We start from the raw sequence: 27,247 nt of genomic DNA, 5'->3' as shown, positions 1-27,247 counted from the left end.
GCAGATTATATGACCGTATTCTCCAGATTATATGACCGTATTCTCCAGATTATATGACCGTATTCTCCAGATAATATGACCGTATTCTCCTGATTATATGACAGTGTTCTCCAGATTATATGACCGTATTCTCCAGATTATATGACCGTATTCTCCTGATTATATGACAGTGTTCTCCAGATTATATGACCATATTCTCCAGATTTTATGACCGTATTCTCCAGATTATATGACAGTGTTCTCCAGATTATATGACCGTATTCACCAGATTATATGACCGTATTCTCCAGATTTTATGACCGTATTCTCCTGATTATATGACAGCATTCTCCAGATTATATGACCGTATTCTGCAGAATATATGACCGTATTCTCCAGATTATATGACCATATTCTCCAGATTATATGACCGTATTCTCCTGATTATATGACAGTGTTCTCCAAATTATATGACCGTATTCTCCAGATTATATGACCGTATTCTCCTGATTATATGACAGTGTTCTCCAGATTATATGACCGTATTCTCCAGATTTTATGACCGTATTCTCCTGATTATATGACCGTATTCTGCAGATTATATGACCGTAATCTCCAGATTTTATGACCGTATTCTCCAGATTATATGACCGTATTCTGCAGATTATATGACCGTAATCTCCAGATTATATGACCGTATTCTCCAGATTATATGACCGTATTCTCCTGATTATATGACAGTGTTCTCCAGATTATATGACCGTATTCTCCAGATTTTATGACCGTATTCTCCAGATTATATGACAGTATTCACCAGATTATATGACCGTATTCTCCAGATTTTATGACCGTATTCTCCTGATTATATGACAGCATTCTCCAGATTATATGACCGTATTCTGCAGAATATATGACCGTATTCTCCAGATTATATGACCATATTCTCCAGATTATATGACCGTATTCTCCTGATTATATGACAGTGTTCTCCAAATTATATGACCGTATTCTCCAGATTATATGACCGTATTTTCCTGATTATATGACCGTATTCTGCAGATTATATGACCGTAATCTCCAGATTTTATGACCGTATTCTCCAGATTATATGACCGTATTCTCCAGATTTTATGACCGTATTCTCCTGATTATATGACAGCATTCTCCAGATTATATGACCGTATTCTGCAGAATATATGACCGTATTCTCCAGATTATATGAACATATTCTCCAGATTATATGACCGTATTCTCCTGATTATATGACCGTATTCTCCTGATTATATGACCGTATTCTGCAGATTATATGACCGTAATCTCCAGATTTTATGACCGTATTCTCCAGATTATATAACCGTATTCTGCAGATTATATGACCGTAATCTCCAGATTATATGACCGTATTCTCCAGATTATATGACCGTATTCTCCAGATTATATGACCGTATTCTCCAGATTATGTGACAGTATTCTCCAGATTATATGACCGTATTCTCCAGATTATATGACCGTATTCTCCAGATTATATGACCGTATTCTCCAGATTATATGACCGTATTCTCCAGATTATGTGACAGTATTCTCCAGATTATATGACCGTATTCTCCAGATTATATGACCGTATTCTCCTGATTTTATGACCGTATTCTCCAGATTATATGACAGTGTTCTCCAGATTATATGACCGTATTCTCCAGATTTTATGACCGTATTCTCCTGATTATATGACAGCATTCTCCAGATTATATGACCGTATTCTGCAGATTATATGACCGTATTCTGCAGATTATATGACCGTATTCTCCAGATTTTATGACCGTATTCTCCTGATTATATGACAGCATTCTCCAGATTATATGACCGTATTCTGCAGATTAAATGACCGTATTCTCCAGATTATATGACCGTATTCTCCAGATTATATGACCGTATTCTCCAGATAATATGACCGTATTCTCCTAATTATATGACAGTGTTCTCCAGATTATATGACCGTATTCTCCAGATTATATGACCGTATTCTCCTGATTATATGACAGTGTTCTCCAGATTATATGACCGTATTCTCCAGATTTTATGACCGTATTCTCCAGATTATATGACAGTGTTCTCCAGATTATATGACCGTATTCACCAGATTATATGACCGTATTCTCCAGATTTTATGACCGTATTCTCCTGATTATATGACAGCATTCTCCAGATTATATGACCGTATTCTGCAGAATATATGACCGTATTCTCCAGATTATATGACCATATTCTCCAGATTATATGACCGTATTCTCCTGATTATATGACAGTGTTCTCCAAATTATATGACCGTATTCTCCAGATTATATGACCGTATTCTCCTGATTATATGACAGTGTTCTCCAGATTATATGACCGTATTCTCCAGATTTTATGACCGTATTCTCCTGATTATATGACCGTATTCTGCAGATTATATGACCGTAATCTCCAGATTTTATGACCGTATTCTCCAGATTATATGACCGTATTCTGCAGATTATATGACCGTAATCTCCAGATTATATGACCGTATTCTCCAGATTATATGACCGTATTCTCCTGATTATATGACAGTGTTCTCCAGATTATATGACAGTGTTCTCCAGATTATATGACCGTATTCTCCAGATTTTATGACCGTATTCTCCTGATTATATGACAGCATTCTCCAGATTATATGACCGTATTCTGCAGATTATATGACCGTATTCTCCAGATTATATGACCGTATTCTCCAGATTATATGACCGTATTCTCCAGATTATATGACCGTATTCTCCTGATTTTATGACCGTATTCTCCAGATTATATGACAGTGTTCTCCAGATTATATGACCGTATTCTCCAGATTTTATGACCGTATTCTCCTGATTATATGACAGCATTCTCCAGATTATATGACCGTATTCTGCAGACTATATGACCGTATTCTGCAGATTATATGACCGTATTCTCCAGATTTTATGACCGTATTCTCCTGATTATATGACAGCATTCTCCAGATTATATGACCGTATTCTGCAGATTATATGACCGTATTCTCCAGATTATATGACCGTATTCTCCAGATTATATGACCGTATTCTCCAGATAATATGACCGTATTCTCCTAATTATATGACAGTGTTCTCCAGATTATATGACCGTATTCTCCAGATTATATGACCGTATTCTCCTGATTATATGACAGTGTTCTCCAGATTATATGACCGTATTCTCCAGATTTTATGACCGTATTCTCCAGATTATATGACAGTGTTCTCCAGATTATATGACCGTATTCACCAGATTATATGACCGTATTCTCCAGATTTTATGACCGTATTCTCCTGATTATATGACAGCATTCTCCAGATTATATGACCGTATTCTGCAGAATATATGACCGTATTCTCCAGATTATATGACCATATTCTCCAGATTATATGACCGTATTCTCCTGATTATATGACAGTGTTCTCCAAATTATATGACCGTATTCTCCAGATTATATGACCGTATTCTCCTGATTATATGACAGTGTTCTCCAGATTATATGACCGTATTCTCCAGATTTTATGACCGTATTCTCCTGATTATATGACCGTATTCTGCAGATTATATGACCGTAATCTCCAGATTTTATGACCGTATTCTCCAGATTATATGACCGTATTCTGCAGATTATATGACCGTAATCTCCAGATTATATGACCGTATTCTCCAGATTATATGACCGTATTCTCCTGATTATATGACAGTGTTCTCCAGATTATATGACAGTGTTCTCCAGATTATATGACCGTATTCTCCAGATTTTATGACCGTATTCTCCTGATTATATGACAGCATTCTCCAGATTATATGACCGTATTCTGCAGATTATATGACCGTATTCTGCAGATTATATGACCGTATTCTCCAGATTTTATGACCGTATTCTCCTGATTATATGACAGCATTCTCCAGATTATATGACCGTATTCTGCAGATTATATGACCGTATTCTCCAGATTATATGACCGTATTCTCCAGATTATATGACCGTATTCTCCAGATAATATGACCGTATTCTCCTGATTATATGACAGTGTTCTCCAGATTATATGACCGTATTCTCCAGATTATATGACCGTATTCTCCTGATTATATGACAGTGTTCTCCAGATTATATGACAGTGTTCTCCAGATTATATGACCGTATTCTCCAGATTTTATGACCGTATTCTCCTGATTATATGACAGCATTCTCCAGATTATATGACCGTATTCTGCAGATTATATGACCGTATTCTGCAGATTATATGACCGTATTCTCCAGATTTTATGACCGTATTCTCCTGATTATATGACAGCATTCTCCAGATTATATGACCGTATTCTGCAGATTATATGACCGTATTCTCCAGATTATATGACCGTATTCTCTAGATTATATGACCGTATTCTCCAGATAATATGACCGTATTCTCCTGATTATATGACAGTGTTCTCCAGATTATATGACCGTATTCTCCAGATTTTATGACCGTAATCTCCAGATTATATGACAGTGTTCTCCAGATTATATGACCGTATTCACCAGATTATATGACCGTATTCTCCAGATTTTATGACCGTATTCTCCTGATTATATGACAGCATTCTCCAGATTATATGACCGTATTCTGCAGAATATATGACCGTATTCTCCAGATTATATGACCATATTCTCCAGATTATATGACCGTATTCTCCTGATTATATGACAGTGTTCTCCAAATTATATGACCGTATTCTCCAGATTATATGACCGTATTCTCCTGATTATATGACAGTGTTCTCCAGATTATATGACCGTATTCTCCAGATTTTATGACCGTATTCTCCTGATTATATGACCGTATTCTGCAGATTATATGACCGTAATCTCCAGATTTTATGACCGTATTCTCCAGATTATATGACCGTATTCTGCAGATTATATGACCGTAATCTCCAGATTATATGACCGTATTCTCCAGATTATATGACCGTATTCTCCTGATTATATGACAGTGTTCTCCAGATTATATGACCGTATTCTCCAGATTTTATGACCGTATTCTCCAGATTATATGACCGTATTCACCAGATAATATGACCGTATTCTCCAGATTTTATGACCGTATTCTCCTGATTATATGACAGCATTCTCCAAATTATATGACCGTATTCTCCAGATTATATGACCGTATTCTCCTGATTATATGACAGTGTTCTCCAGATTATATGACCGTATTCTCCAGATTTTATGACCGTATTCTCCTGATTATATGACCGTATTCTGCAGATTATATGACCGTAATCTCCAGATTTTATGACCGTATTCTCCAGATTATATGACCGTATTCTGCAGATTATATGACCGTAATCTCCAGATTATATGACCGTATTCTCCAGATTATATGACCGTATTCTCCTGATTATATGACAGTGTTCTCCAGATTATATGACAGTGTTCTCCAGATTATATGACCGTATTCTCCAGATTTTATGACCGTATTCTCCTGATTATATGACAGCATTCTCCAGATTATATGACCGTATTCTGCAGATTATATGACCGTATTCTGCAGATTATATGACCGTATTCTCCAGATTTTATAACCGTATTCTCCTGATTATATGACAGCATTCTCCAGATTATATGACCGTATTCTGCAGATTATATGACCGTATTCTCCAGATTATATGACCGTATTCTCCAGATTATATGACCGTATTCTCCAGATAATATGACCGTATTCTCCTGATTATATGACAGTGTTCTCCAGATTATATGACCGTATTCTCCAGATTATATGACCGTATTCTCCTGATTATATGACAGTGTTCTCCAGATTATATGACCATATTCTCCAGATTTTATGACCGTATTCTCCAGATTATATGACAGTGTTCTCCAGATTATATGACCGTATTCACCAGATTATATGACCGTATTCTCCAGATTTTATGACCGTATTCTCCTGATTATATGACAGCATTCTCCAGATTATATGACCGTATTCTGCAGAATATATGACCGTATTCTCCAGATTATATGACCATATTCTCCAGATTATATGACCGTATTCTCCTGATTATATGACAGTGTTCTCCAAATTATATGACCGTATTCTCCAGATTATATGACCGTATTCTCCTGATTATATGACAGTGTTCTCCAGATTATATGACCGTATTCTCCAGATTTTATGACCGTATTCTCCTGATTATATGACCGTATTCTGCAGATTATATGACCGTAATCTCCAGATTTTATGACCGTATTCTCCAGATTATATGACCGTATTCTGCAGATTATATGACCGTAATCTCCAGATTATATGACCGTATTCTCCAGATTATATGACCGTATTCTCCTGATTATATGACAGTGTTCTCCAGATTATATGACCGTATTCTCCAGATTTTATGACCGTATTCTCCAGATTATATGACAGTATTCACCAGATTATATGACCGTATTCTCCAGATTTTATGACCGTATTCTCCTGATTATATGACAGCATTCTCCAGATTATATGACCGTATTCTGCAGAATATATGACCGTATTCTCCAGATTATATGACCATATTCTCCAGATTATATGACCGTATTCTCCTGATTATATGACAGTGTTCTCCAAATTATATGACCGTATTCTCCAGATTATATGACCGTATTTTCCTGATTATATGACCGTATTCTGCAGATTATATGACCGTAATCTCCAGATTTTATGACCGTATTCTCCAGATTATATGACCGTATTCTCCAGATTTTATGACCGTATTCTCCTGATTATATGACAGCATTCTCCAGATTATATGACCGCATTCTGCAGAATATATGACCGTATTCTCCAGATTATATGAACATATTCTCCAGATTATATGACCGTATTCTCCTGATTATATGACAGTGTTCTCCAAATTATATGACCGTATTCTCCAGATTTTATGACCGTATTCTCCTGATTATATGACCGTATTCTGCAGATTATATGACCGTAATCTCCAGATTTTATGACCGTATTCTCCAGATTATATAACCGTATTCTGCAGATTATATGACCGTAATCTCCAGATTATATGACCGTATTCTCCAGATTATATGACCGTATTCTCCAGATTATATGACCGTATTCTCCAGATTATGTGACAGTATTCTCCAGATTATATGACCGTATTCTCCAGATTATATGACCGTATTCTCCAGATTATATGACCGTATTCTCCAGATTATATGACCGTATTCTCCAGATTATGTGACAGTATTCTCCAGATTATATGACCGTATTCTCCAGATTATATGACCGTATTCTCCTGATTTTATGACCGTATTCTCCAGATTATATGACAGTGTTCTCCAGATTATATGACCGTATTCTCCAGATTTTATGACCGTATTCTCCTGATTATATGACAGCATTCTCCAGATTATATGACCGTATTCTGCAGATTATATGACCGTATTCTGCAGATTATATGACCGTATTCTCCAGATTTTATGACCGTATTCTCCTGATTATATGACAGCATTCTCCAGATTATATGACCGTATTCTGCAGATTAAATGACCGTATTCTCCAGATTATATGACCGTATTCTCCAGATTATATGACCGTATTCTCCAGATAATATGACCGTATTCTCCTAATTATATGACAGTGTTCTCCAGATTATATGACCGTATTCTCCAGATTATATGACCGTATTCTCCTGATTATATGACAGTGTTCTCCAGATTATATGACCGTATTCTCCAGATTTTATGACCGTATTCTCCAGATTATATGACAGTGTTCTCCAGATTATATGACCGTATTCACCAGATTATATGACCGTATTCTCCAGATTTTATGACCGTATTCTCCTGATTATATGACAGCATTCTCCAGATTATATGACCGTATTCTGCAGAATATATGACCGTATTCTCCAGATTATATGACCATATTCTCCAGATTATATGACCGTATTCTCCTGATTATATGACAGTGTTCTCCAAATTATATGACCGTATTCTCCAGATTATATGACCGTATTCTCCTGATTATATGACAGTGTTCTCCAGATTATATGACCGTATTCTCCAGATTTTATGACCGTATTCTCCTGATTATATGACCGTATTCTGCAGATTATATGACCGTAATCTCCAGATTTTATGACCGTATTCTCCAGATTATATGACCGTATTCTGCAGATTATATGACCGTAATCTCCAGATTATATGACCGTATTCTCCAGATTATATGACCGTATTCTCCTGATTATATGACAGTGTTCTCCAGATTATATGACAGTGTTCTCCAGATTATATGACCGTATTCTCCAGATTTTATGACCGTATTCTCCTGATTATATGACAGCATTCTCCAGATTATATGACCGTATTCTGCAGATTATATGACCGTATTCTGCAGATTATATGACCGTATTCTCCAGATTTTATGACCGTATTCTCCTGATTATATGACAGCATTCTCCAGATTATATGACCGTATTCTGCAGATTATATGACCGTATTCTCCAGATTATATGACCGTATTCTCCAGATTATATGACCGTATTCTCCAGATAATATGACCGTATTCTCCTAATTATATGACAGTGTTCTCCAGATTATATGACCGTATTCTCCAGATTATATGACCGTATTCTCCTGATTATATGACAGTGTTCTCCAGATTATATGACCGTATTCTCCAGATTTTATGACCGTATTCTCCAGATTATATGACAGTGTTCTCCAGATTATATGACCGTATTCACCAGATTATATGACCGTATTCTCCAGATTTTATGACCGTATTCTCCTGATTATATGACAGCATTCTCCAGATTATATGACCGTATTCTGCAGAATATATGACCGTATTCTCCAGATTATATGACCATATTCTCCAGATTATATGACCGTATTCTCCTGATTATATGACAGTGTTCTCCAAATTATATGACCGTATTCTCCAGATTATATGACCGTATTCTCCTGATTATATGACAGTGTTCTCCAGATTATATGACCGTATTCTCCAGATTTTATGACCGTATTCTCCTGATTATATGACCGTATTCTGCAGATTATATGACCGTAATCTCCAGATTTTATGACCGTATTCTCCAGATTATATGACCGTATTCTGCAGATTATATGACCGTAATCTCCAGATTATATGACCGTATTCTCCAGATTATATGACCGTATTCTCCTGATTATATGACAGTGTTCTCCAGATTATATGACAGTGTTCTCCAGATTATATGACCGTATTCTCCAGATTTTATGACCGTATTCTCCTGATTATATGACAGCATTCTCCAGATTATATGACCGTATTCTGCAGATTATATGACCGTATTCTGCAGATTATATGACCGTATTCTCCAGATTTTATGACCGTATTCTCCTGATTATATGACAGCATTCTCCAGATTATATGACCGTATTCTGCAGATTATATGACCGTATTCTCCAGATTATATGACCGTATTCTCCAGATTATATGACCGTATTCTCCAGATAATATGACCGTATTCTCCTGATTATATGACAGTGTTCTCCAGATTATATGACCGTATTCTCCAGATTATATGACCGTATTCTCCTGATTATATGACAGTGTTCTCCAGATTATATGACCGTATTCTCCAGATTTTATGACCGTATTCTCCAGATTATATGACAGTGTTCTCCAGATTATATGACCGTATTCACCAGATTATATGACCGTATTCTCCAGATTTTATGACCGTATTCTCCTGATTATATGACAGCATTCTCCAGATTATATGACCGTATTCTGCAGAATATATGACCGTATTCTCCAGATTATATGACCATATTCTCCAGATTATATGACCGTATTCTCCTGATTATATGACAGTGTTCTCCAAATTATATGACCGTATTCTCCAGATTATATGACCGTATTCTCCTGATTATATGACAGTGTTCTCCAGATTATATGACCGTATTCTCCTGATTATATGACCGTATTCTGCAGATTATATGACCGTAATCTCCAGATTTTATGACCGTATTCTCCAGATTATATGACCGTATTCTGCAGATTATATGACCGTAATCTCCAGATTATATGACCGTATTCTCCAGATTATATGACCGTATTCTCCTGATTATATGACAGTGTTCTCCAGATTATATGACCGTATTCTCCAGATTTTATGACCGTATTCTCCAGATTATATGACCGTATTCACCAGATTATATGACCGTATTCTCCAGATTTTATGACCGTATTCTCCTGATTATATGACAGCATTCTCCAAATTATATGACCGTATTCTCCAGATTATATGACCGTATTCTCCTGATTATATGACAGTGTTCTCCAGATTATATGACCGTATTCTCCTGATTATATGACCGTATTCTGCAGATTATATGACCGTAATCTCCAGATTTTATGACCGTATTCTCCAGATTATATGACCGTATTCTGCAGATTATATGACCGTAATCTCCAGATTATATGACCGTATTCTCCAGATTATATGACCGTATTCTCCTGATTATATGACAGTGTTCTCCAGATTATATGACAGTGTTCTCCAGATTATATGACCGTATTCTCCAGATTTTATGACCGTATTCTCCTGATTATATGACAGCATTCTCCAGATTATATGACCGTATTCTGCAGATTATATGACCGTATTCTGCAGATTATATGACCGTATTCTCCAGATTTTATGACCGTATTCTCCTGATTATATGACAGCATTCTCCAGATTATATGACCGTATTCTGCAGATTATATGACCGTATTCTCCAGATTATATGACCGTATTCTCCAGATTATATGACCGTATTCTCCAGATAATATGACCGTATTCTCCTGATTATATGACAGTGTTCTCCAGATTATATGACCGTATTCTCCAGATTATATGACCGTATTCTCCTGATTATATGACAGTGTTCTCCAGATTATATGACCGTATTCTCCAGATTTTATGACCGTATTCTCCAGATTATATGACAGTGTTCTCCAGATTATATGACCGTATTCACCAGATTATATGACCGTATTCTCCAGATTTTATGACCGTATTCTCCTGATTATATGACAGCATTCTCCAGATTATATGACCGTATTCTGCAGAATATATGACCGTATTCTCCAGATTATATGACCATATTCTCCAGATTATATGACCGTATTCTCCTGATTATATGACAGTGTTCTCCAAATTATATGACCGTATTCTCCAGATTATATGACCGTATTCTCCTGATTATATGACAGTGTTCTCCAGATTATATGACCGTATTCTCCAGATTTTATGACCGTATTCTCCTGATTATATGACCGTATTCTGCAGATTATATGACCGTAATCTCCAGATTTTATGACCGTATTCTCCAGATTATATGACCGTATTCTGCAGATTATATGACCGTAATCTCCAGATTATATGACCGTATTCTCCAGATTATATGACCGTATTCTCCTGATTATATGACAGTGTTCTCCAGATTATATGACCGTATTCTCCAGATTTTATGACCGTATTCTCCAGATTATATGACCGTATTCACCAGATTATATGACCGTATTCTCCAGATTTTATGACCGTATTCTCCTGATTATATGACAGCATTCTCCAGATTATATGACCGTATTCTGCAGAATATATGACCGTATTCTCCAGATTATATGACCATATTCTCCAGATTATATGACCGTATTCTCCTGATTATATGACAGTGTTCTCCAAATTATATGACCGTATTCTCCAGATTATATGACCGTATTCTCCTGATTATATGACAGTGTTCTCCAGATTATATGACCGTATTCTCCTGATTATATGACCGTATTCTGCAGATTATATGACCGTAATCTCCAGATTTTATGACCGTATTCTCCAGATTATATGACCGTATTCTGCAGATTATATGACCGTAATCTCCAGATTATATGACCGTATTCTCCAGATTATATGACCGTATTCTCCTGATTATATGACAGTGTTCTCCAGATTATATGACCGTATTCTCCAGATTTTATGACCGTATTCTCCAGATTATATGACCGTATTCACCAGATTATATGACCGTATTCTCCAGATTTTATGACCGTATTCTCCTGATTATATGACAGCATTCTCCAAATTATATGACCGTATTCTCCAGATTATATGACCGTATTCTCCTGATTATATGACAGTGTTCTCCAGATTATATGACCGTATTCTCCTGATTATATGACCGTATTCTGCAGATTATATGACCGTAATCTCCAGATTTTATGACCGTATTCTCCAGATTATATGACCGTATTCTGCAGATTATATGACCGTAATCTCCAGATTATATGACCGTATTCTCCAGATTATATGACCGTATTCTCCTGATTATATGACAGTGTTCTCCAGATTATATGACAGTGTTCTCCAGATTATATGACCGTATTCTCCAGATTTTATGACCGTATTCTCCTGATTATATGACAGCATTCTCCAGATTATATGACCGTATTCTGCAGATTATATGACCGTATTCTGCAGATTATATGACCGTATTCTCCAGATTTTATGACCGTATTCTCCTGATTATATGACAGCATTCTCCAGATTATATGACCGTATTCTGCAGATTATATGACCGTATTCTCCAGATTATATGACCGTATTCTCCAGATTATATGACCGTATTCTCCAGATAATATGACCGTATTCTCCTGATTATATGACAGTGTTCTCCAGATTATATGACCGTATTCTCCAGATTATATGACCGTATTCTCCTGATTATATGACAGTGTTCTCCAGATTATATGACCGTATTCTCCAGATTTTATGACCGTATTCTCCAGATTATATGACAGTGTTCTCCAGATTATATGACCGTATTCACCAGATTATATGACCGTATTCTCCAGATTTTATGACTGTATTCTCCTGATTATATGACAGCATTCTCCAGATTATATGACCGTATTCTGCAGAATATATGACCGTATTCTCCAGATTATATGACCATATTCTCCAGATTATATGACCGTATTCTCCTGATTATATGACAGTGTTCTCCAAATTATATGACCGTATTCTCCAGATTATATGACCGTATTCTCCTGATTATATGACAGTGTTCTCCAGATTATATGACCGTATTCTCCAGATTTTATGACCGTATTCTCCTGATTATATGACCGTATTCTGCAGATTATATGACCGTAATCTCCAGATTTTATGACCGTATTCTCCAGATTATATGACCGTATTCTGCAGATTATATGACCGTAATCTCCAGATTATATGACCGTATTCTCCAGATTATATGACCGTATTCTCCTGATTATATGACAGTGTTCTCCAGATTATATGACCGTATTCTCCAGATTTTATGACCGTATTCTCCAGATTATATGACCGTATTCACCAGATTATATGACCGTATTCTCCAGATTTTATGACCGTATTCTCCTGATTATATGACAGCATTCTCCAGATTATATGACCGTATTCTGCAGAATATATGACCGTATTCTCCAGATTATATGACCATATTCTCCAGATTATATGACCGTATTCTCCTGATTATATGACAGTGTTCTCCAAATTATATGACCGTATTCTCCAGATTATATGACCGTATTTTCCTGATTATATGACCGTATTGTGCAGATTATATGACCGTAATCTCCAGATTTTATGACCGTATTCTCCAGATTATATGACCGTATTCTCCAGATTTTATGACCGTATTCTCCTGATTATATGACAGCATTCTCCAGATTATATGACCGTATTCTGCAGAATATATGACCGTATTCTCCAGATTATATGACCATATTCTCCAGATTATATGACCGTATTCTCCTGATTATATGACAGTGTTCTCCAAATTATATGACCGTATTCTCCAGATTTTATGACCGTATTCTCCTGATTATATGACCGTATTCTGCAGATTATATGACCGTAATCTCCAGATTTTATGACCGTATTCTCCAGATTATATGACCGTATTCTGCAGATTATATGACCGTAATCTCCAGATTATATGACCGTATTCTCCAGATTATATGACCGTATTCTCCTGATTATATGACAGTGTTCTCCAGATTATATGACCGTATTCTCCAGATTATATGACCGTATTCTCCTGATTATATGACAGTGTTCTCCAGATTATATGACCGTATTCTCCAGATTTTATGACCGTATTCTCCAGATTATATGACAGTGTTCTCCAGATTATATGACCGTATTGTCCAGATTTTATGACCGTATTCTCCAGATTATATGACCGTATTCTCCAGATTATATGACCGTATTCTCCAGATTATATGACCGTATTCTCCAGATTATATGACCGTATTCTCCTGATTATATGACCGTATTCTCAGATTATATGACTGTATTCTCCAGATTTTATGACCGTATTCTCCTGATTATATGACCGTATTCTGCAGATTATATGACCGTATTCTCCTGATTATATGACCGTATTCTCCAGATTATATGACCGTATTCTGCAGATTATATGACCGTAATCTCCAGATTATATGACCGTATTCTCCAGATTATATGACCGTATTCTCCTGATTATATGACAGTGTTCTCCAGATTATATGACCGTATTCTCCAGATTTTATGACCGTATTCTCCAGATTATATGACAGTGTTCTCCAGATTATATGACCGTATTGTCCAGATTTTATGACCGTATTCTCCAGATTATATGACCGTATTCTCCAGATTATATGACCGTATTCTCCAGATTATATGACCGTATTCTCCTGATTATATGACAGTGTTCTCCAGATTATATGGCCGTATTCTCCAGATTTTATGACCGTATTCTCCTGATTATATGACAGCATTCTCCAGATTATATGACCGTATTCTGCAGATTATATGACCGTATTCTCCAGATTATATGACCGTATTCTCCAGATTATATGACCGTATTCTCCAGGTTATATGACCGTATTCTCCTGATTATATGACAGTGTTCTCCAGATTATATGACCGTATTCTCCAGATTATATTACCGTATTATCCTGATTATATTACAGTGTTCTCCAGATTATATGACCGTATTCTACAGATTTTATGACCGTATTCTCCTGATTATATGACAGCATTCTCCAGATTATATGACCGTATTCTGCAGATTATATGACCGTAATCTCCAGATTATATGACCGTATTCTCCAGATTATATGACCGTATTCTCCAGATTATATGACCGTATTCTCCTGATTATATGACAGTGTTCTCCAGATTATATGACCGTATTCTCAGATTATTTGACCGTATTCTCCTGATTATATGACAGTGTTCTCCAGATTATATGACCGTATTCTCCAGATTTTATGACCGTATTCTCCTGATTATATGACAGCATTCTCCAGATTATATGACCGTATTCTGCAGATTATATGACCGTATTCTCCAGATTATATGACCGTATTCTCCAGATTATATGACCGTATTCTCCTAATTATATGACCGTATTCTCCTGATTATATAACCGTATTCTCCAGATTATATGACCGTATTCTCCAGATTATATGACGGTATTCTCCAGATTATATGACCGTATTCTCCAAATTATATGACCTATTCTCCTGATTATATGACAGTATTCTCCAGATTATATGACCGTATTCTCCTGATTATATGACCGTATTCAACAGATTATATAACCGTATTCTCCAGATTATATGACCGTATTCTCCAGATGATATGACCGTATTTTCCAGATTATATGACAGTATTCTCTATATTATATGACCCTATTCACCAGATTATATGAACGTATTCTCCAGATTATATGACAGTATTCTCCAGATTATATTACCGTATTCTCCTGATTATATTACCGTATTCTGATTATATAACAGTATTGTCCAGCTAATATGACCGTTTTCTCCTGATTATATGACCGTATTCTCCTGATTATATGACAGTATTCTCCAGATTATATGACCGTATTCTCCTGATTATATGACCGTATTCTCCAGATTATATGACCGTATTCTCCAGATTATATGACAGTATTCTCTAGATTATATGACCGTATTCTCCTGATTATATGGCCGTATTCTCCAGATTATATGACCGTATTCTCCAGATTATAATGTGTCATGCACCTCAATAAAGTAGATGTCCTGTCAGTGTGGGCGTGTATGTGTGCCTGGGTATTGTGTCATCAATCATCTGGTACAGATACAATGATCGATGCCCGGGTGCGGTCAATGGGTCGCTTCTTATTGGTCAACCATGTTCTGTATGCTCTGATCTGGTTATTGATTCTCACTGCCTGGGTATGTTATATCATCAATAACTCCCCTCCCTCCACTCCCCAGGAGTGATTGGGCAGTTGTGTGTGCTTATGCCGAGCTGCGGATTGGCAGCAGAGGTCTCGTTCCGAATCAGTCGAGCGGTATTTTCTCTTCATCGGCTGTGTAATGCTGTGTGAGAGCTAACTGGTCCGTCACTCCACATGAGGCTCTGGGGTCTTGTCGGCCACAGTCATACCCCCCCTCCTCTCTTTTCCCTGTGCTAAAGCAACCTGGACACCTTCACAGAAGCACCTGCGCTGGCTTAAAACATTCAGGCTGGCCTGCCTATCATTCATCCGTGGTTTAACCAGATCCATCCTCGTGTTATGGTCTAGTATAGACAGTATTGGCAGAGTTGCGTGTGTGGCTGTTAATAGGTGTGTAACTGTGGGGAGCGGTGGCACAGTGGTTAGCGCGCTGTACTATAAAACCTGGCGACTCGAATTCGATTCCTGCTCATGACCAACATTTATTGATGATTGACTTAAAGCTTTCGTGACTGCAGTAATTCATACGTGATTTGAAGCTATCGTGACTGCAGGAATTACTCTTTGGTTCTTTCGGTAAAGTTACGTAGAAAGAAAATAAATTAAATAGAATACACAAGCAGTCGTCATCAGGTAGAACTAAATTTGAGAGAGAGACAAAACACAGACACTGAGACACACAGACAGACACACAAGCAGAGGGAGAGAGACACACACAACATTGACACACAGAGACCCAATGGCTCTGTGTCGTGGCCTTAAAAACACATAGAGAGAGGTGGGTCTGCTGGAGCAGATAAATTAGCATGGCAATGAGAGAGCTGCGTGGAAATCCACCCCGCGGCGGCAAGGGGAGAGAAAGACCCAGAAAGCCTGCTACTTTTTTTTCGAAGAATTCACACTCTTTGGGTCTTTCGGTAAAGTCACGTAGATAGAAAGAGAAAAAAATAGATTTTTAAATTTATTTTTCTAAAGTCACGTAGATATAAAAATAAGAAAAAATAAAAAAGTTTATTATTTTTATTATTATTTTTTCTATCTACGTGACTTTACCGAAAATCCCAAAGAGTATTTATTGATGAATATCTGAACCGGCCCTGGGTCACCCCTAGGTCGACTCAGCCTTAAATTACTGGACATCTGTGAAAAATAGTTTCATTGCTCATCCTATTTTTCGTACAATTACATATTCTGATTCTGATCAACTTAGTACCAGCAGGAAATAGTGAGACAGACGATGTTTAGGGCAAATGTTCTGCTCTGCCGAATTGCACTCCCGCCTCGCCCAAGTGATGAGCGTTCTCCTTGCAAGAGCCGCCGCCGTGTCCAGCTCATGACTGGGAGCTCCCTGACCTCTCACTCCTGCTCCCGTCCTCACCAGCTATTCGCCAAAAGGCATTGAGAATGCGCTGGGAGATGTTATTTCCACAGTAGATTCCTTTTTCACGATTTAACTTATTGTGGAGATGTCGTTGCACGCCAGCCTACCGCGCGGTTCTTGACAGAATGGGGCCTTCGTCCAATGGAGATCGGCACATCTGATAGCAGGGTTGGCTAAATACGGTACGAACGAGGTTCAGCATACATACAGTTGTTTGGAGATATCATGGCGCTGCAGCCCTCAATCATCTTTGCAGCTGCTGTTGGCATTCTGACGTCTTCTTCTGACGTCTTCTTCCGCCCGCATTGCTGTGGGCTGGGCACGCTCATTGCGATGGCGGCCCACGCTTGGCATGGCACAGCAACGGGCGAGGGTGTTTGTGACTTTTCAAGAGGAACAGTGCTGCCATCGCTACCACATCATGGTGCTTCTGCTGCTGGCTCCGTGACTGCTTTGTTAATTATTAGACTGACACTGCTCGATTCGCAGCTACACGTTCACTGACGGGCCAATTCTCTGTTCGCCACCTGTGGACCTGCCGGGCAGCAGTGGAGCTGTGCCCCCAGTGAAGGACGCTCATGGGCAGTGGGAGGCAGTCGCCCTCCAACAACGGAGGGCGGAGGAGCGACTCTCACAACAACGAGCAGAGCACCGGGTGGCTAAAGCACAGCAAGTTGGCACAGTAGGGGGAACAGGTGGTGCATCAGCTAGTCATCTCAGTCAGTCAACCCATGGCACCTGGGTCTGTCCCGAGACCTCCTGACAGCGAGCCTTTGACACTTCACGTGGCCTCAAAGTGCACCTGGCCTGGCAGTGGCGAATGGCGGGTATTGGTCTCTATGTGTGTATCTCTCTTTGCATATCTCTTTGTACGTGTATGTCTCTATATGTGTATCTCTCTTTGCATATCTCTTTGTACGTGTATGTCTCTATGTGTGTATCTCTCTTTGCATATCTCTATGTATGTATGTGTGTGTCTCTATGTGTATCTGTTTGTGTGTGTGCAATCCTAGCCGCGTGTTGTTTTCTTCTCTTATCGCTGCGAACACGCGTGGGAGCCCGCGCCCCGCGGTCTCCGCTTCTGCACCGCGACCTCTTCACTTCCCCTAGCTCACTCAACGATCCGGAATCCAGAATGTAACACTTCAGGATCCGGGTTTTATGCTTTGTCGCTCCAGGAACTCGGAAAACATGAACCTGGATCTCTGGCTCCTGGCTCCAGCATCTGTGGACCCAGACTCCGGGATCGAGGAATCACGTATCCATAAATCGTGGCTTAAGGAACCAGATATCCAAGATCTAGGAATCTATTACTCCAGCATAATAGGTTCCATTGATGCCGGAACCGGGTCCAACATCTACAACCACAAAAAGCAGCCAAATATCAACTAACACCACCATCATCAAAACAACTACAACAATCCAACAACTACCACCACAGCTCCAACTACAATACTACAACCAAAACTACCTCATCAGCAATCACCACCATCACAGAAAACGGAAAAGCAACAGCAACAACCATCACAACAACCAAATCAACAACCATCACAACAACCATCACAACAACCAAAACAACCACCAATAACTGCCACCACAATAAGACAACGTGCCAAAACAACTACCACCACAACAAGAACAACAACCGCATCATCACCACACCACCCCAGCAACAACCACCACCGCCACCACCACAGCAATAACAAAAATGACAGTAGCAGCAGCAGCAGCAGGCGCCACGATGACCGCAGCGGGAGGGAAGAGCGGCCCCGAGACGGGAGCCCCGGGTCCCCTCGCTCCACATTTCCTGCAAACTCCCCCCCACCCCACGCTCTCCCTCCTCCCTCCCCGAGCCCCCACTGCTGATGCTTGTTGTTGTTGATTCACTGGGGGTGATCGCTGTTCCTCGGTCCGCGCGCAACAGGGGAGAGAGAGGGGCGCCGAGAGGAGAGAGGGTGAGTGGTGGGGTGAGTGAATAAGCGGCAGAGTGAGTGGTGTAATTAGTGATTGAGTGAAGAGGGTGAACGAGTGAATGATGGGAAAAGTGAGTGGTGGGTGAGTGAGTTTTGAAATTAGTGGTGGTATAGGTGAATGGTAGAAGGAGTTGTGAGGTGAGCGGTGGGTAAAGTGAGCGTGAGCGAAAGGGTGAGTAAACTCACCTCACCGCTTATGGGTGTGTAGTGGTGGGGGAAAGGGTGAGTGAGTAAATTGGTGAGCGAGCTATTGAGTATGGTGGTGAGCTGATTGTGATGAGTGGTGGTGAGCTGATTGTGATGAGTGGTGGTGCTGGAGAGAGTGATTGAGCGAGTGCTTGACTGAACTGTCTGCAGTTCTATTGGCCGCTAAGGGGGGGGGGGGGGGGGGGCCTTCCCCTCCCCCGCGTGGTCTCGCCCGGCAGATGAAATTGGCTTTTGCTGGGAACTGGATCCCAACTCGCAGCGTCGACATGAGCGGCTCCCGAGGCCAGCAGCCCCCTGCCCACACACAGGTGCGCTAATGTGTGTCTGTCGACGTTTCTGTGTCCTGCCCACACACAGGTGCGCTAATGTGTGTCTGTCGACGTGTCTGTGTCCTGCCCACACACAGGTGCGCTAATGTGTGTCTGTCGACGTTTCTGTGTCCTGCCCACACACAGGTGCGCTAATGTGTGTCTGTCGACGTGTCTGTCTGTGTCCTGCCCACACACAGGTGCGCTAATGTGTGTCTGTCGACGTGTCTGTCTGTGTCCTGCCCACACACAGGTGCGCTAATGTGTGTCTGTCGACATGTCTGTCTGTGTGTGTCCCGCTATGTTGTGGGGAGCGGTGGTGTCGCGGTTCTCTTGAGTTCAATTCCCGCTCACGGCCAACACCAGTGACGATTATCTGAACCGGTCCTGGGCTTCCCCGAGGTCGACTCAGCCTCAAATGAATACCTGGTGCGGTGTGGAAACATCGTCACTAGAGAGACAAAGGCAGCTGTGCGTGATTCTGGCCACCCACCCCCTCCTGTGCCGTACCGGCTTTCATAGGTGCTTGCTAACAGCACTTGCTCGTACAGTCTGTGTAAGGCTATACGGGGGTATTTGTCTTTGTGTGCGTGTTGATTCGAATCGTCAGACAGACTGCGATGTGACTCCGCGAGGAGCCTTGGTGGCATTCCTCGCGGCCTGATCTGTCCCGTGAACTCGTGCCAGCCTTTCTGACCTCACGTGACGGCCTCTCAGTGCACCTAGCTTGGCACAGGCGCTGTGTGTGCGAGCCGCAGATAAGAACCGAGACCCAAACTCAGACGCGTTGCGTTTTGCTCAGAGGAAGTTGGAGCGCGTAACGAGATCAGCGAAGAGATTGGGATTCATGAGTCATGGTGGGAGGAGGAGGAGGGATGGGCGGGCCCAACACACAATGCCATCCCGACTCAGCCCATGGAACACACGAGTGACCACGAGTGACATACACCATCACCACCACCAACCACCACACAGAGAGGGGTTCACTGGGACGGGGGACAGAGCGACACGGGCCTCCCCCTCCCTCTCATTCTTCTCCCCTCATCACTCAACTCTCCCCTCGACCGCCACTCCTCACATCACCACCTCACCCGATTCAAGAGCCGAATGGCTCACAGGGCTATACGAAAATAAATCAACTGAAAACTGAAACTGGTCAATACAGTGGGTGCAGTAATTGTGGAACGCCGCTCGCCGGCGTCACGGTCCAAATCGGAGCAGATCGCCTGGGTAGAGAACGAGCCACAGAAGATCGACAGAACGACTTCTGAGGTCACTTTAACAGAGTCGTCCTGTCTTCCACTCCCCTCCTCCTCCCACTCCTGCGGTGTTTGTGATTGAGAGCGGCGACCAGAGCGTGCGGTCTGGAGCGCTGGGTGGCGTGGTGGCTATTGGGACTCGTGAATAAATGAACAAGCCGGGGGCCTCTCCTCGACACACTCGTGGAGGGGACTTCATGGGCCCTGGGCACAGTGGTCCCCACGTGACCCTCAAATCGTGAATGTGTCCCAGTCTTTGAGCTGGAACTTAACCAAACTGAGTGATAAACTAAATTATACGTGAGGGAGTTTTCACATCGAGCGTCTAAAGGAACTCTGCTCTGTCCTCTCTCCGTCCGTTCTTCTCATCGCCCTCCTCTCCAATTCCCTTCATGTCCTCCCTGTCTGATTCCCGCAGGACACCCCTGACCTCAAGGTGACCTCTCCCCTGCGCACTCGACCCAAACCTCCCTCCAGCTTCATCGGGAAGCTCCAGGTGAGTGGCGCCACGTGCCGCTCAGGTTTATCGCTAGCTTCGGTCGACGTTCCCAACTCCATAATCAGTCGTTTTCTGCTCCCATTTTGAAATAAATTAAGCCACGCTCCGACGCTGACACCTCAGCTAGACCGAGCTTCGAGGGAGCTCGTCTGTTCCGCGTTAACCCCGCGACCTCGAGCAAACTGAGGCGACTACGTGAAGTGCCCACTGCAGAGAGGGCCACGCGGCCCAGGATCCCAGCGTTCCGAGACCCACCACCCCGCCCAGCTCGCTTGGACCGCTTGGCCGGTTCATAATTTGTCGTTATTTCCCCAATTTCATCCCACGGGACGATTTATCCAGTCGGGAATCTCGCGGAGAAGAAAAAAACTCTCTGTGTTAGAGAACAGCTCATGGAAGCAGATATTGCAGAGCTACCTCTGAGACCTCTAGCCCACACCCAGTCGAGCGCAGCACTCTAGCTTCTGCTCTGCCCATGAGAGTAGGGTTCGTTACGTGATGGTGTGACTGATATTTTCAATCTCAGATCTAGAATTTTGCCAAATTAAGTGCAGAACTAAATTTAAAGTTTCGTTCATGCAGTCTTTGGTGACCGGGCTGAGAACGTAATTTCACTACGCTGGAGAACCGGGTTTAATAAAGTTCAGTCTGTGTGAGTCTATGGATCTCATTGTTAATCTATGGCTCTCTGTGTTAGTCTATCAGTCTCTGTGCGAGTCTATGGGTCTCTGTTTGAGTCTATGGGTGCGAGTCTAGGGTCTCTGTTTGAGTCTATGGGACTCTATGCGAGTCTTTGGGTCTCTGTGTGAGTCTATGGGTGTCTGTGTGAGTTTATGGGTCTCCGTCTGAGTCAATCGAACTCTGCGTGAGTCTATGAGACCCCTGTGTAATGTCGGTAGTTGGGGCTGGAATCTCGGATCCCAGCGATGCCGACTCCACAGCCTGACCTCTGAGCTACTCGGACACCTACACGCCGGCTCAGCTGTAAGTGGTCATGGGGATGTGGCATCAGTCATGTGGCCCTAACCCTAACACTCTGCCCCCCCCCCCCCCCCAGGCAAGCCTGGTGCTCCCCCCCTCGGCGCTCTCCCCACCCTCCTGCAACTCCGCGGTGAAGCGGTGGTCGGCCCCCGCGGGCTCCACCACTCAACTCTCCCCACTCGCCCCCCTCTCCCCCTCCGCGTCCCTCTCCCCCTGCTCCCCCGTGCGCCGTTTCCACCTGGGGACACGGCCCCTCTCCCCTCAGCCGGGTCCCGAGCCCCCAGCGGGGCCCGAGGTCCCAACAGGCACAGAGAGTCTCGGGTCCGAGACGGCAGGTCGAGAGACACTGCCCAGTCTCAACAAGGTAGGTGACGGCCTGCGCCTCTCCCTTGTGTCCTCTCTAGCTTCCTCTCTCCCTGGGTGGGTGGTGGGAAGTGGTGATTTGGTGGTGATGGGTGGGTGCTGAGTAAGTGGTTTGGGTGGTCGCTGGGTGGGTGGTGGTGAACCCAGCCGTGCAAGGGTGGGTGGTTACACTAAATTAAAATTAATACACTTGCTGTACTGCCATGCCCCGGCAGACTAGGAGATGACGATCACGACACACGTCCAATATAAGAGTGGCAGTGCCGCCCGGTCATGTTCACACGCCATTTTCATCGAAGCTGCTCGCGGCTTCACACTCACAATGCATATTACTCCCTGCACATTATTCACAACATAGTTGTTGTCCTCTGGAAAGACTCGACCCCCGCCATATGAACGTGGGATTTCCACCGCTAGCCCAGAGGTGTACACCGAAGCACCAGTGCCCGATGCTCGTTGTTGAGACATTGGCGCTGCTCAGGAACTTGCTCCAAGCCAAACCTGGTGTTGGGGAAATTTACTCTAAAACTCCAAACGTCATCGGGAGCAACTTGCGAATCCCACTGTTCACTGCTCCCCACATCGTCACTGGGACCCAGGGTTCACCCTGCACCCAGGCGCAGGGTTAATAGTCCTCACCTACCTACCTCCCTCCCTCACCTCCCTCCCTCACTTCCCTCCCTCTCTTTCTCCCAGGGTCGCCCACGCCATTCAGGTAAGCGGCGTCTCCCCAGCCGCTCCTCACTGAAGGCGGCGGCGACGCCGGTGGCAGTGGAACTAGCGATGAGAAGCAATGGGGGTGAGAGCCGGGGTCAGGAGGACGATGTAGAGAAGAAGGAGAAGCATGAGGAGAAAGCGGATGACAAGGAGAACAAGGAGGGGGAGCAGAGTAGCCCTGATCCTCACGAGGGTGCGGAGCAGACAAGCGAAGAAACTGCAACTGGGGTTGAGTGCGACGGCGGTGCAGGAGGTGAAGGAGGTGGGGGTGAGGAAGAAAAAGTGGGAGAGGAAGCAGGAGACACAGGAAAAATGAGGCCTGGGGTGGCAACCTCTGTGAATGAAGATGTGGAAGAGGAGGAGGAAGACGAGGTGTTTGTGTTGGAAGAGTGAGATTCAGGTTCCTTGCTTTCGTGAACACTTTGTCAGTCCATGGGTGTCAATGCAACTCTGTGTCTCATTGTGAATTTGTGGGACTCCACATAAGCGTATGGGTCTCCATGTCGGTCTCTATCTCAGTCTATGGGTTTTTATATAAGTCTATAGGTCTATATATAAGGCATTGGTAACTCGGCTGAGACCATCAACTCACTGCACTTGCGAACTCGGTTTAATCACAGGCAGCGCCTGCTCCCCGCATTGCACCGCAGGATCTCCTTTGAGACACCCGGTCAGCCCTTGTCTGCCTCGTTTGTTCGTCCGTCTCGTTTGCAGTGTCTGCATAATCTGTGTCGTGTGCCTTCATTCGGGTTGTACATTGTTGTGATTTGCATCGTAGGCCATCGGTTCCCGTGCTCGCGATCCGACCGTGCCAGACGCGATGTCCGTGATGATCAGCTCTGACCCGCTAATAAAATTGCCTCCCATCCTTTCCTCAGAAGCGCCCGCCTCCTTCCCTCTCGGCTCCCCGTGTTTACCAAGCAACGCAATACTTGCTCTGACTCCGTAATAATAATAATGAATAATAACTTACTTTTATATCCAGGATATTATTTCTTATCTATCCAGGAGAGCCACACGGAGTCCAAGGACTGATTTCAGCAGGGGTCTGCTGCTGCTGTATTGGTCTTTTTATTTCAAGATGTTTTCAGCAAATGATGGGTTGTGTTTATTAACAGACGGGCGATTAGTTCATTTGCTGTAATGCCTTATCGTGGCAGATTCATATCATGGCTCCCTCTCGACGCTCACGGGAAGGGAGTTTCACGACATCTGTGCGATTCACGAACTATCGCCTCCAGTGCTATGGGGGGGGAGGTGGGGGAAGGGGTGGGAGAGGTGGCGGGAGGTGGGGGAAGGGGTGGGAGAGGTGGGGGAAGGGGTGGGAGAGGTGGGGGGAGGGGTGGGAGAGGTGGAGGAAGGGGTGGGAGAGGTGGAGGGAGGGGTGGGAGAGGTGGGGGAAGGGGTGGGAGAGGTGGAGGAAGGGGTGGGAGAGGTGGGGGGAGGGGTGGGAGAGGTGGGGGAAGGGGTGGGAGAGGTGGAGGAAGGGGTGGGAGAGGTGGGGGAAGGGGTGGGGGGAGGGGTGGGAGAGGTGGAGGAAGGGGTGGGAGAGGTGGGGGAAGGGGTGGGAGAGGTGGGGGAAGAGGTGGGGGGAGGGGTGGGAGAGGTGGAGGAAGGGGTGGGAGTTGTGGGGGCAGGCGTGGGAGAGGTGGAGGAAGGGGTGGGAGAGGTGGGGGGAGGGGTGGGAGTTGTGGGGGCAGGCGTGGGAGAGGTGGGGGGAGGGGTGGGAGAGGTGGGGGGAGGGAGGGGTGGGAGAGGTGGGGGGAGGGAGGGTGGGAGAGGTGGAGGAAGGGGTGGGAGAGGTGGGGGGAGGGAGGGGTGGGAGAGGTGGAGGAAGGGGTGGGAGAGGTGGGGGGAGGGGTGGGAGAGGTGGGGGGAGGGAGGGGTGGGAGAGGTGGAAGAAGGGCTGGGAGAGGTGGGGGAAGGGGTGGGAGAGGTGGAGGAAGGGGTGGGAGAGGTGGGGGGAGGGGTGGGAGAGGTGGGGGAAGGGGTGGGAGAGGTGGAGGAAGGGGTGGGAGAGGTGGGGGAAGGGGTGGGGGGAGGGGTGGGAGAGGTGGAGGAAGGGGTGGGAGAGGTAAGGGAAGGGGTGGGAGAGGTGGGGGAAGAGGTGGGGGGAGGGGTGGGAGAGGTGGAGGAAGGGGTGGGAGTTGTGGGGGCAGGCGTGGGAGAGGTGGAGGAAGGGGTGGGAGAGGTGGGGGGAGGGGTGGGAGTTGTGGGGGCAGGCGTGGGAGAGGTGGGGGGAGGGGTGGGAGAGGTGGGGGGAGGGAGGGGTGGGAGAGGTGGGGGGAGGGAGGGTGGGAGAGGTGGAGGAAGGGGTGGGAGAGGTGGGGGGAGGGAGGGGTGGGAGAGGTGGAGGAAGGGGTGGGAGAGGTGGGGGGAGGGGTGGGAGAGGTGGGGGGAGGGAGGGGTGGGAGAGGTGGAAGAAGGGCTGGGAGAGGTGGGGGAAGGGGTGGGAGAGGTGGAGGAAGGGGTGGGAGAGGTGGGGGGAGGGGTGGGAGAGGTGGGGGAAGGGGTGGGAGAGGTGGAGGAAGGGGTGGGAGAGGTGGGGGAAGGGGTGGGGGGAGGGGTGGGAGAGGTGGAGGAAGGGGTGGGAGAGGTAAGGGAAGGGGTGGGAGAGGTGGGGGAAGAGGTGGGGGGAGGGGTGGGAGAGGTGGAGGAAGGGGTGGGAGTTGTGGGGGCAGGCGTGGGAGAGGTGGAGGAAGGAGTGGGAGAGGTGGGGGGAGGGGTGGGAGTTGTGGGGGCAGGCGTGGGAGAGGTGGGGGGAGGGGTGGGAGAGGTGGGGGGAGGGAGGGGTGGGAGAGGTGGGGGGAGGGAGGGTGGGAGAGGTGGAGGAAGGGGTGGGAGAGGTGGGGGGAGGGGTGGGAGAGGTGGGGGGAGGGAGGGGTGGGAGAGGTGGAAGGAGGGGTGGGAGAGGTGGGGGGAGGGAGGGGTGGGAGGGGTGGGGGAAGGGGTGGGAGGGGTGGGAGGGGTGGGGGAAGGGGTGGGAGGGGTGGGAGGGCTGGGGGAAGGGGTGGGAGAGGTGGGGGGATCTGTGGGGGGATCTGTGGGGGGAGGGGTGGGAGAATAGATGAGCGTTATTGAAGCTGTCGTTATGGAAGAGATGAGAAAAGGAAGATGACCAGCACAATAAGAGGAAGCGGAGCAATGTGAGGAGTGAGAGGAGGGTGGAGGAATGGGGGAGGGGGAGGCTGGGGCCACTGAAAGAGCAGGAGGAGCAGGGAGAGCATAAAGCGAAGAGGTGGGGGAGCGTTGGGGGAGG

The 27,247-nt window shown here is 44.1% G+C and overlaps 1 protein-coding gene across 1 annotated transcript; it reads left to right on the top strand.

Annotated features, from left to right (window-relative positions):
* Window positions 1-19,525: 19,525 nt before the first annotated feature.
* LOC116955886 (uncharacterized) lies at window positions 19,526-24,861 on the top strand. The gene is made up of 5 exons (XM_032977215.2): window positions 19,526-19,636; window positions 20,080-20,169; window positions 21,847-21,924; window positions 22,985-23,272; window positions 23,968-24,861. Exons 1-5 carry the CDS (start codon window positions 19,547-19,549, stop codon window positions 24,379-24,381), a joined length of 960 nt encoding a protein of 319 aa, XP_032833106.2. The 5' UTR covers window positions 19,526-19,546; the 3' UTR covers window positions 24,382-24,861.
* Window positions 24,862-27,247: the final 2,386 nt, after the last annotated feature.

Source organism: Petromyzon marinus, chromosome 62, assembly GCF_048934315.1.
Source record: "Petromyzon marinus isolate PM22_M1 ecotype Great Lakes invasive population chromosome 62, UKy_Petmar_22M1.pri1.0, whole genome shotgun sequence".
NCBI lineage: Eukaryota > Metazoa > Chordata > Hyperoartia > Petromyzontiformes > Petromyzontidae > Petromyzon > Petromyzon marinus.
The sequence above is the reverse complement of the archived record's forward strand: the minus strand, read 5'-3'. Positions and strand labels throughout refer to the sequence as shown.

Bases quoted from the DNA above. Each gene is read 5' to 3' on its own strand.
- LOC116955886 (XM_032977215.2), top strand. From the start codon at position 19,547: ATGCTTGTTGTTGTTGATTCACTGGGGGTGATCGCTGTTCCTCGGTCC. The intron at 19,637-20,079 runs GTGAGTGGTGGG...CTCGCCCGGCAG, and splicing joins GGGCGCCGAGAGGAGAGAGG to ATGAAATTGGCTTTTGCTGG. The intron at 21,925-22,984 runs GTGAGTGGCGCC...CCCCCCCCCCAG, and splicing joins GCTTCATCGGGAAGCTCCAG to GCAAGCCTGGTGCTCCCCCC.